At 37.4% G+C, this 11,834-nt stretch overlaps 1 protein-coding gene across 1 annotated transcript in view; it reads right to left on the reverse strand.

Moving 5' to 3' along the window:
• Positions 1 to 394: 394 nt before the first annotated feature.
• LOC105334050 (uncharacterized) overlaps positions 395 to 11,834 on the reverse strand; it is a 13,420-nt gene continuing 1,980 nt past the window's right edge. The window contains exons 2-6 of the mRNA XM_034457599.2: positions 4,653 to 5,545; positions 3,671 to 3,792; positions 1,907 to 2,645; positions 1,133 to 1,775; positions 395 to 984 (exon numbers count right to left, since the gene is read on the reverse strand). Coding sequence (XP_034313490.2) covers positions 781 to 984; positions 1,133 to 1,775; positions 1,907 to 2,645; positions 3,671 to 3,792; positions 4,653 to 5,545 — 2,601 coding nt within the window. The 3' untranslated portion in view covers positions 395 to 780. The remainder of the gene's footprint in view (positions 985 to 1,132; positions 1,776 to 1,906; positions 2,646 to 3,670; positions 3,793 to 4,652; positions 5,546 to 11,834) is intronic.

Raw genomic sequence — 11,834 nt, forward strand, 5'->3', positions numbered from 1 at the left:
ATCGATTAAAAATAAAAACAGGATTTTGATTTTTTGGATTTTTTCCGCTGTGGAAAAAGGTTTGCGTGCATTAAACATTATCTGTAACCAATATATGTAACGGTATAGTGCGTCATTGGTGTGCCGATATAAACTGACGAGATTGCGTTTCCATTGTAATGAACACGGGCATTCTAACTCTGTTACACCGCAGCCACTGATCGATACATATATATAGCCACAAAGCATTCTTCATTGTCTTCGCTGTGTATCAAAGAAGAATTGATTGCAAGTTTATAGGTGAGCAGAGTCCTAATCGTCGGCTCACGAAAAAAAAGAACCACTACTGAATAACAGAGATATTCTTGGACGAAAATTTACGAACTTACGAACGCCAGGAGAATGTGACCAAAAAAAAACTCTCTCATTTATTAAATTTGAACATATTTTAAAAGGGCTTAAGCACTAGTTTGGCCTCTTGTGAGTGCGAATTTTTTAATCGTCATACAATCATATAAAATTCAACATTTTGTTAAAATTATTATGTAATGTACTGCTGCTTGTATTTCATACCGTATACACTTCATGGAATTCAAATAGAAACACACATACATACACGAACACGAGACTCGTTCCCTATAAATGCTTCTCTCAGAACAAATAATACAAACATTGTGTTGTGATTGTCAAGATTTGTAGGAGATCATTGAAATTTTCACGGAAAAATTAAAATGAAAAAAAAAATATAATCATTCTACACAAAAATGTTTATTACATGTATTTGACAAAAACGCTGAAAAACTAAAAACACACACGAGACTGCATGGGTTTCTTCGTTTTGCAGTACGCACAAGGAATGGAGTATTTCCTCAGTTCTAGCACCTTATTTGTTACGGCCTCGCACAGAATTCGGGCTGGTTTGTCCTTCATTCCTAGGTGTTGCACTAGTTGGTCCGTCGTCAGGAGCGGGAGATACTTCCCGGATATTCTACTCTCCTGGAAAATCTGCAAAACAAATTTTCGACCTTTACAAACTGCATTGAGACGGACAATGAAGTATAGCAATAATATATTATCACAATGACAATGATAGTTATGACGCTATCGCTGCTGTCTACTGCTGAGCGTATCCGCTAATTGATAGGACATTTACCTTAACGTACGGTGAACAACCATCCAAGCTTTTCAGAAATTGTCCAACTTTCTCCACGGACCAATTTCGGACATCTTTGGAGACGTTCTCCGCACACTGACAAGATGTTCCGTCGTACTTTGACACTTTACCATTGCTGACATGCGTATGTTTTGAATTCAACAGAGAAGAATGTTCGCTTTGCCAAGCACCATATAGCTCTTGATGAAGACGATATGCATGACTATTGAAAGGATTTTCAACACTGCACTTTGGAATGTCAAAAATGTTGCTGGTATGGAGCTTGGGTCGCTTGACGGAGAGGTCCAAAACTGACTCACCAGACGACGCCGATGGACGTTTTCCCGCTCTTTTTGACGAATCGGATGGCGTTGTGCTAGCTGTGGTGAAAGATGATGATGGTAATGACGTCATCATGTGTGGTAATCGCGTCAGGTCTAACACTGCCGGAGAGGCGACCTTTGGGGACGTGACGGACTTTGATTTCGCCGTTTGAGGGCGGACCGCCGCCGCAGCTGCTAGGGACTGAAGATGATGGTTGTGTTCTGCAAAGGCGGGGAACATGTAGGGATGAACGAATCCTGGATGAAGTGGCATTTCTGGAGATCTGAAGTAGTGGTCATAGAACGCTGGACCTGGCAATCTAAATTAAAAATCAAAATTTATAATCAATTCAAAATTCAACCCTTTTTGAGGTTCTAGAAATATCGTAACAAGAGTCTAAAAAGGCGGAAAAAAATTCTCAGAAAATATATTTCAATTTGAAAGACTTACATGGGATATGTAGCCGCAAGCGCCTTCATGTATTCATTGTAAGGGTCGCTTGGGTTTGGCAACGGCGACCTCTCTCCATTTCTGGGACTACCAGTCCTTTGCAAGATATGTTCTTTCCTTGAAAGAGGAGAATTTGTTCTGTTTGGTGAAGTGGAATTGGGCGATTTCCTAAACACATTGTATTCGGTGGGACTATGGTGCGAGAAAATTGAACTGGATGATGATAATGATAATGACGCAGGCGTTCTCGGAATGGAAATGGTTGGTATGGTTGTTTTCGTTGAATCGGGAACTGATGTGAATTTGTTCGCCGAATGTTGAGCTGTAGATATAATGCTATCGATACTGAATGGTTTACACGGCTTTGACGACTGATTTCTATTTTCATCCGTTTTTTCCGTAGGGGCAACTGGCGCGCTTTCTGAATGGCCCGGACTTGAAACGGAAGTGGAATCTGTTTCTTTTCTGACACGCGATTCCGGAGACATTTCAGTATCTGGGTTGTTTATTGCTGGTTTTTCTTCGCTCTTGTCAGCACTAGAAGCCCCCGTACTTCTCTCGAATATTTCTAGATACTTTTGTTTAGCTTCCTTTTTCATGTAGTAGGGCGATCGCTTCACTTGATTGTGTTTTCGGGGAGATTTCTCTCGATTAGAGCTGTGTTTTTTCCCGCCGTTTTCGCCACTCTTTGTTTCGGTTGAAGTAGGAATGCTGGTAATGACATTTTCCGACTTTTCCTCTAAAGAAATGATAATCATTGATATAAATAGTCTCATAATTAATTAATTAAATGCATTTTTTTCTATCTTGTAATTCTCATGCATTAATCATTTAGCAGTACGTCAAAATTTAGCAAAAAAAGTTTTTTAATTGAGGTTTTCATTATTCATTATATTATACACCACAAAAACGAATTTATTTGCATCCTAGATTCTGATTGTCATCGGATTGCCAATCTGATACGTCTTTAAAAAAAAACTAATTTAAAAAAAAATAATACCCCAAAATTACTAAAAACCGTTTGGTCGTACGGCAGAATCGGTCGATCGTTCAAGCAATTTATCGCAAGATCGGGGTTTAACCAAGGTCGTTTGGTCTTTAAAGCTCGATTTATTTCTTCCGTGCTTTCGACCTCTCAAAGCAACCATCAGCCCAATAAATCAATACAACAACAAAAGCGTGGTTAGAAGAAATTTTACAATCTCCGCCAGGGGAACAATGCCGAACCGTGCATTACTACCCAATACGCAGGTGATCGCGCTCTCATTAAACGCCACAATTGCAATTTTTTGCCTCTCGTCCTCATACAAATTAATTTTTCAAAGATTTTTTCCACAAGATATTAAAGAAGAATAAAGGTAAAGATATTTCGTTGAAAAGTAAAATTATTTATGCCGAATTGATACAAACAGCGTACGGCTGTACACATAACGTATTTTTCCTCCATTTCGTAACTCATTTTTTACTGCGCAAATGTTTAACACACAAAATGAAGCGTGATAAAACAATTTAGAAAACAAGGCATGCCAGGGAGTGCGCGGACTCGATATCTGCATGCACAACAATGAAAACGCGTGGAAGTTTCTAAATATCGTCGGCGCGCACGTGTGACAGATAGGTCCAGCATTGTCAATGATATTATCTACTAATCGGCGCTCTATCATACTTGACAAGCGCTATGTGTAAAAACCTCCCTAACTTTGCGTCAATATTAAATTTCAAATGGAGCGCCGGCTCAAATCCCCAATCTGCCTCATTTTGTACCTGATTCAGGTGAACTGTAGTCGGCCATGGTAACATCTTCGTCATAATGATCCGATTTCCTCTTCTCTTTGCTTTCTCGTAGTTGATTAATTATGCTTCCAAGTCTCGACTCTCTCGAGCAGCTAAAACGAGACCCATCAATACTGTACTTAAAGGTGTATATATTAAACAACAATTTTATTTATGTGTCTAATAAAAACTCGTTTAAAACGCAAATACTCCCAAATATCATTTCTCGCTTAGAAAATACGCAATAAAAAATCTGATACAATAAAACACAGCGATGAACAAAGAGAGAGCGAGTCATTTTACGTTGCTTATTCAAAATCGTCTTTAATATGAATTTACATTATAAGAGTCCGCACGCTTTTATAAATACGATCTCATTTTGTGACGAGGAAATACATACTCCGGAATATTTCAAACGTGAAAAAATAATTACATTAAACTGTATTTGCATTATGCTATAAAAAGTGACACTAAGGAAAGAAGTATTGCTCGCCGCACTTGAGTGTACCAAAATAGGGTAAACATTTGGGCGATAAAACTCGTGTGCATGCCTGCCGACTAAAGCATTCGCCATCTTTTTATCATTATGGACGTGATATATGTCAAACCCATTTCTGAAATGTACGTTTCTGTAATCTTTGTAATCCAATCTTAAAGGACATTCGAGGAAATTTAATTCTACGAGGCCGAAAATTTTTTCGTTGTTATATAGTATGTAGTGAAAGTATTTCCTTCTGTTTCGAAAAATGTCAATATTCGTCGATTTAGTTTCCTGCACGATTTTTTAATATCTTCGTGTGTAAGCTAAGTCTACATCGTTCAATTTTTCTGTCCCTTTGAACCCGTGTTTTAATATCTTTCAATATGATTAGACAAACTCGACAAGTTTAAAAGTCAGTGTCGCTGTATGACGTACTTCATCCTACACAGACAAAAAAAAACTGCGACTATCTAAGCGCTTATAATTGTTTACCTAATTTTGTCATTCGCTACAACACTGTTGTCGTTTTTGTCACTCTGCTCAAAGTTGTCGTCTGCTGCCTTCCCGCCGTTTGCTCCCTCGTCGCTGCCTTCTGACGCAAGTTTCTCGCCTTCAGTATATTTAGCAGCTTTGGCGGTCGATACCGACAATTTACGCTTTCTCTTTCTAATTTTCTCAGTCGTAACTTTTTTGGAATGTTTTATGTCCAGATCTTTCGTTTTATTCTTCTTAGCGATTCTCCTCTTTTTTATCTTTAGGACAGGAACAGCCGAGATTTGTTTCGCTTCTTCCGATGGCGAGCGTTTGATTTCATCAGATACGTCATTATCTTTTGCTTTGTTATCACTTGAACACGTTTCACTTTTGCTCTCGTTTTTTCCGCCATTGATTTTCGCAGAAATGTGGTTACAATCAAAACTTTCCGCTTTCCGCTCCGAGTCATCCCCTTCTTTCTGTAGAATTTTATCGGAGTTTGATGGAGTTATTTTCTGAGCGACTTCATCTAAGACGACGGAGTTTGATTTCGTTTTGTCGCCGTCTTCTGTTTTTAATTTAGCCACGGCCTTAATCGCGTCGCATTCGGAGATTAGATTCGATGTTACTTCGTCAAATCCACTTTTGTCGAAATCATAATCGACAGGTTCTGTCGTGTCACTTCCGCCTTCCCAGCTCTCCTCTTTCTCGGTGTCGTCGTCCGTTGACGACTTGACGCCATCTTTTTTCAAATCGTCAGAATCATTGCTGCTCTTATTCTCCAATTGTACATTTTCTTTATTTTCCGCCTCTGGACACGTAACCAAAGCGTTTTTCATTTCACCGTTAACAACATTTTCTTCGCTGCATTTTTTCTTGTCCAATTTCGACTTCGTTTTTTTCTTTGGCATCTGCATAAAGAGAAAATAGAATGACCGATTAATTCATTATTTCTATTCTGAGTACAGTCTTCATACCTAATCATCAAATAATGCCCGGGAAGTTAAGGATGAACAAAATTACGGCGCCGAATACAGGGGTAATATGATAATTAAAAATTTACAATATACGTCAAGACATTTTCCAATATCCTTAGTTGCCAAGACAACCAATTTTGACATTTCCGTAGTGACAGATGAGGTAACAAAATGATCAAATCCATGAAACTCCGTATTTACGGAAAATTGTCTATTTATGTTACAGTCCTATAATTACAACAAATTTATTTCATTATGTTAAACATATGGTCATGAGAAACAATTTTATCCTTGTAATATAAAAAGAGGCGACTTTTTTCCCCTTTAGCTGGGCTTATCTTTTGAATGACGTACATATCTTAATGCATGAACTGCGACGTATAGATAATTTAATATTGAAATGCAAACTCGCGTCTGCCAAAACTATTAGCATAAAACTTAAACCCGCGACTATCGACGACAGATGTGAAACCAGTAAAAAAAAAAAATCTCGCTTATTTCACATCCGGTGTTTTCTTCGGTCGGTGAAACATACACTGCACACGTGTTTATTTTATTTCCTTTCTTCATCTTTAAGAAAAATCAAATATCACTTAAATTTTTCCCGTCTTGGTGCATGAGTTTCTATAGTGCGCTTTTAAATAATGTATTATTATAACGATTTTCTGTTTATTTTTTAATCGTCCCTCAGTTTCCTCCCGATTCAATCTATGTTTAATGTCGCTCTAGTCCCCGATTATCACGTTGGTCTCGCTGTTCGAATTGATGTTATCTCCTCGTCTCAGTTCGTGCCGTGCGTCATTTTTTATCCTCTAAAGTCAACTGCGATTTATTTTTGATCGAATGTGTATGGATAATATAGAGGCAAATTACGAAAAAAGTCATCTCTCTCTCTCATTTATTGTTTCAAACAATGACTCGACACAGACCAAATTAAATACGTTTCTTGTCGTCTTTTAAAATATTTAAGACAAGTTATCAATTTCTCGTTTCTACGAGGTTTTTCTCATTATCAAATCTACTTACAGCATCAGTTAACGATTTTTCTTTCTAGTTTTACTCTCTGCACAATCATTTAATTCTTTCCAAAAAAAATAAATATATATATATATATATATATATAACAAACAAACAAAATTAATAACTTTGGCGATGCCGTAATATTTCAGTTTGTCACGTACTACTTTCAGGGTGATAAATTATCGTATATAAATTTCATCCCTTGCGGAATATTTAAACAGGTAAACGAGACTTGAAAGCCCAATTTAAATCCAAATCAATATTGACGCCGGCTCTAAAATTGTAAAAGCGCGACACATTTTTTCGCGCCAGAGATAAAAACCGCGTTGGTGTGTTGCACATTCATCCGTCTGCTACCGTAATTTGCCCTTGTTCGCCTTCCGGTTCTGATTCTAAATAACGCAAAGGCTGACTCTTTTGTTCAAAAGTACAAAATAATGAAAACAAAACAAGCATTCGCTCCGTCGGTGTTGCGCACCCTGTAATTTTCAAAATTAGAAACCTATTAATTTCGTAAACGTTTTTCGTTCGACTCATTCCTATATACAGACGCAGCTCGCGTTGTCTCCGACAGAGGTTCCCCTAAGCTTGTATGTTCAAACAATATATACAAGCTTTTTGCTTAAGATCGGGCGGCAAAAACAGGCAACATAAATTTCTTTGGGGAATACGAAGATATCGTAGTATTTGTTGGCGCAGAATAGAACACCGCTTCAGAATGGTTGTATTTAAAGCGCAGTTTCAGGCCTTTATCATCAGACGACATCGTCATTTTTCGCAGTTAAGGACTATTTTGCTTATTGTGTTAAATTAAGCCCGTTTAATGTCTTCCAAGCGATAAATGTTTCGATTGAAGAGCAGAAGAATACGGCTGTCCTAACAATGAAAATCGACTTAGTTTTCCACAGGAGACTACATCGATCGGCCGATATAAAACGACCGGGCCGTAAATGAATTAAACATTCAGCGATAGTGTAACAAAAAGCCAGAGAGGTGGGAGAAATTAAATAATAATTCAAGTTCCTAAACATATGATGTACAGCGCCTCGTGACAATAGCCCCGAGGATCTATTTATAATTAAAGAGTTTACCAAAAGCAGCGTGAACACGAAGTCTAATACTTGATTGTGTTTTTTTTAACTTTATGTACATGTACAACACGATCTTATATAATCGCTGTTTTTAAATAGATATTCACGGATTTTCGTACCATTAAGTATTAAGCTATTTTAAAAACGGAGAGGAAATTCCTCTCTTTTGTCTCTCGAAGATCGGACTGATCTAGTTTATTCAAAAAACCGGGGTTTGGGGCTTATGGACATTTCTTTTTTTATCAACGTGCAACGCTTTGTGGCGTGTCACCAATATCTAATCGGGTTCCGTTTTTGAAACGCGGTCAATACAAAAGAAATGAAACCCAATCTATCTGGATTATTGGAGAATATTACGTTATCAATCACCCCGATAAGGCCTATCGTGCGTGTCGGGGATCAATTAGAAGGCATCTGAAAAAGGGCTTAGTTCAACGACTCCTCCCCGACCCAAGACTGCGACGAACGTGCACAATTTTTTTTTCTTACAAGCCTCTAATGTTATAAAACGTATCAAATATTTAAAATGCCTTATATTAACCATATCTCACTTGTTTTTTACAATTATAAATATACAGGCTAGGCAGCGATAGGTTTTTTTTTTTTTTTTGCTTATATTATTCAAAGCAAGGAGAACGTGTTATCGTAGATATTATATATGTTACGACTTTCGCCTCTCCGCCGACAGACGATAGAAATTCCGTAAACAAACCGCTTTTTTTTCTGTGTGCGCTAGTGAGAAATCGTGTCTGATTTGTAGAGGCAAGAACGTCACGCTACGGCCCGTATCTTCACATAATTACTAACCATTCGATACAGCGGTTTGATCCAAGAATCCTAAGGTGGAAACAATAGGGAAATGGAGCCGTCGCGATTCGATTGTAGAATCAATTCCGGCTCTCTCGGACAGCGAGCGAAAAACGGAGAAAAACTGACGCGCCGTCTGTCGTCGTTGCAAATATTTATTTATTAGGCACTTACATTTCCCTGTGCACGTTCGCCGGTTCCGCGCAATAATTTTATAAATATCATCAATTACGAATATGCCGTGCTGAAATAATATGACTTGGCTTTACGAGCGGCAGAGAAAATTACACGATACGCAAGGAGAATTTATAGATTTGAAAAGAAAATATAATGTATAAAATAAAATCCACAAGACGATCGGAATTGGGAAACATAATTGGCTTCGACTAAATTTTTCTGCATACGTCATCATTAATTAAAGGAGAAGATTTTCTTTCTGTATATATCACTTGTGCGTGTTCGTAGAGATTAAATTCAAAGATTTTTTTTATAAATCAATAAAAAGTTTGATAATAGAACATCGTTGTTTCGCATGTTTTCTATCTCCGTGACGAACTTTAGTAAAATGGCTATGGGTGTTGTCTTGTACTTGTCTCGAATCAATAATTCAAAACAGCTTTTTTTCTATGAACGCCGGCGAATTACGAAAATCAAACAAAAAGGAATGTATACATATCATTACCACGAAAGCTAACATAACACCGTTTTCTCGTTTAAAGCTTTTCTTTGTGAAATCGACATACCACAGGAAGTCGTTCTTGGTTTCTAAGCATCGCGTGAAAAAGCGTGACGTGTCGCATTCATTTTACTTTGTTACAGTCAAATGAAAACAGACAAAAACGCCGTGTCTCTAACCGGAATAAAATAATGTATTTAGTTTTATATTTTCATGACAATTTTCAATTTCCATGCGAACTATCGTTTCCGCTTGTGAAATTAGCTTTGACTTTTTCTCCCCCCTCTGGCCACTAGCCAAACACGAAGAGATAATGATCGCGAATCGATTTCTTAATCACAGATTTTATAAATTTGACAAGGAATTATGAAAATCCGCTTTTTCCGTCATGTAAAAACTTGATTTTTTTTTCGCTAGAATTATTCGTTTAACTTATCTTACCACAAGCCAGTAGATATTGGGTCTTTTTTATGAAACCCAATGCCATCATGGAAAAAGGCAGTGTATTAATAATTTACTAAAGGGCGACAGCTGGATCCAGTGGCCCAAAGAGTCGTATATATATAAATATACACCGAGTGCGTGTGTATCTTAATGAGTTATCTAAAACTTCGCGTGCATTTGCTGATACGGCGCTGAAACTTTGGACGGTCCGTGAATAAATAAAAGATTAAATTCTCGCTCCATAATTGTGTTTCCGTTCTAAATGGATTCGATTATCGAAAAATGTTCAGAAAGGTCTTGTAAAAACCCCCCGATTCACTTCTCCCGTCAATATAAAACTCGGCGTCCCCATGGCATTTTCTCCCGCCGAACTTGGACAAAACACGTGAATGTTCGAGAGAAAAATAGGATAAAGAATGCGTGAGGTATTGAAAGTTAAATCAATTTTTTTTTTATTAATGTTCGTCCATAGGCGACAAAATTCAAATAGAAAAGAGCTATTGCGTCCAATTTGAACAGTGTCAAAGTTTAACAGAGAATTTTTTTGGATGAAAAATGTTTGTTTTGAAGTGCGGATTATGTATTCGTTAATCGCATCTTCCGCGTTTATATATCTATTTCCGTAATGCATCTAGCCGTCTTTCCGGCAGGCATTGGATGTCAACGAAAGCGGGGCGGAAAACGGAATAAATTGTTCCGGGTGTGATTAAGAAGATAAACAAGAATTGTTCGTGTAGCAATTATAGAGGCAAAAATCGTGCTTTCTTTTATCTCTGAATACAAAAAAAAAGCTTTCTATAATAAAGAATAATTTCTACGTAACCTAGCTAACGATTTTAGGAGCAAATCGGATTGTATATTTTATTTCAATGCTTCCCGTTTACGACAAATTATTTCCTTTTAAACTTTTAAAACAGATTAAAAAATAGACTTTATCGAGTTTTGCACTTTACTCCCTTGCATATATATGGGCATATCTTTCGTAAAAATTGGGCGTAAATAATCAATATTTACCACAACAAATTTACCTGAGGCCGGTGCACATTACAACTAATCGCTTCAAAAGACACCGTTTAATTGCTACGACAAATCTAATAAAGATTGAAAATCGTTGGCGCGGGATTTCATTAGATGCCGTTGTTGAGGTGCATTCTGATAGCAATTATGAAGAAACCCGCTTTTTTATCACCGATTTTAATCTGCGTCATTTGAAAGTCTGGAAAAAAGAGCTCCGCGCGTGCTCTTCAAGCGATATCGCTTTTCCGTCAGGGCAGCTATATAAGAGGATAAACGATCGTCACGATTTGCAATTATTTGCAAATGTCGAGGGAAAGAGCGTTTTTTCCCGCGTTGTAGAAAAAACCCCGGCATTTTAGTCTTGGTGCATCTGACGAAAGTTTGGTCGTGTAATAGTATTGCCTCTTGTGTTTGCGGTACAAAAAGATATATAGCTTGTAGTCACGACCTTGTTCAAGAAACATGCCGTATTTTGGGTTTAAAATCTTCAATCTCTTTCATGAATGATTAGTTCCGCCTGAGGAGATTTTGTCTTTAAATAACGTAAACAGATTATTGTTGCTAATCATAATTCTCTCTCTTTTTTTTCTCTCTCTGTCTCTCTCTCTCGTCATAAACTCCCCCTTGCGTACATTCATTTAGCATCAAATTGCTCCAGAGAGTGTACATTTTCAAACCGTTTTAAGCGTATCCCCCCATGTTTAATTAATAGAAATTATCCGCCATAGATTTTTTTCTGTGCTATATAGTACGCAGTTCAATTGACGTATATCGGCGAGAAAAGAATTCTACACGAAATACCTTAGCCATGAAGAAAGCCCAACGGCATAGCGTTATCAATCTTTCGTCGGTGTGTGACGGAGAAAAACATAATATGAACATGTACAAGATTTTCGCAGTCGCCTAGATGTTTATTTTCTCGCTAGGGAAAACCACACAGATGCGTAATACAATATATCTTTTTATTAAAAAGTTGTATAATAGTTTAAGATTACATAAAAAATGTTAACCGGTATATTGATTATAAAATGTCTCTTTGTTCCGCCCGTACTATTTCATCCCATTTTTCTCCGTCGAATCGTATAAGTGTCGCCGCACGCTTCGATCTATAGATCGATACGAAATAAGTACATACGCTACGAAATCGCTATCGGAAAAAATTAAATAA

The sequence above is a fragment of the Magallana gigas genome, chromosome 7 (assembly GCF_963853765.1).
Source record: "Magallana gigas chromosome 7, xbMagGiga1.1, whole genome shotgun sequence".
NCBI classification, from domain to species: Eukaryota; Metazoa; Mollusca; class Bivalvia; order Ostreida; family Ostreidae; genus Magallana; species Magallana gigas.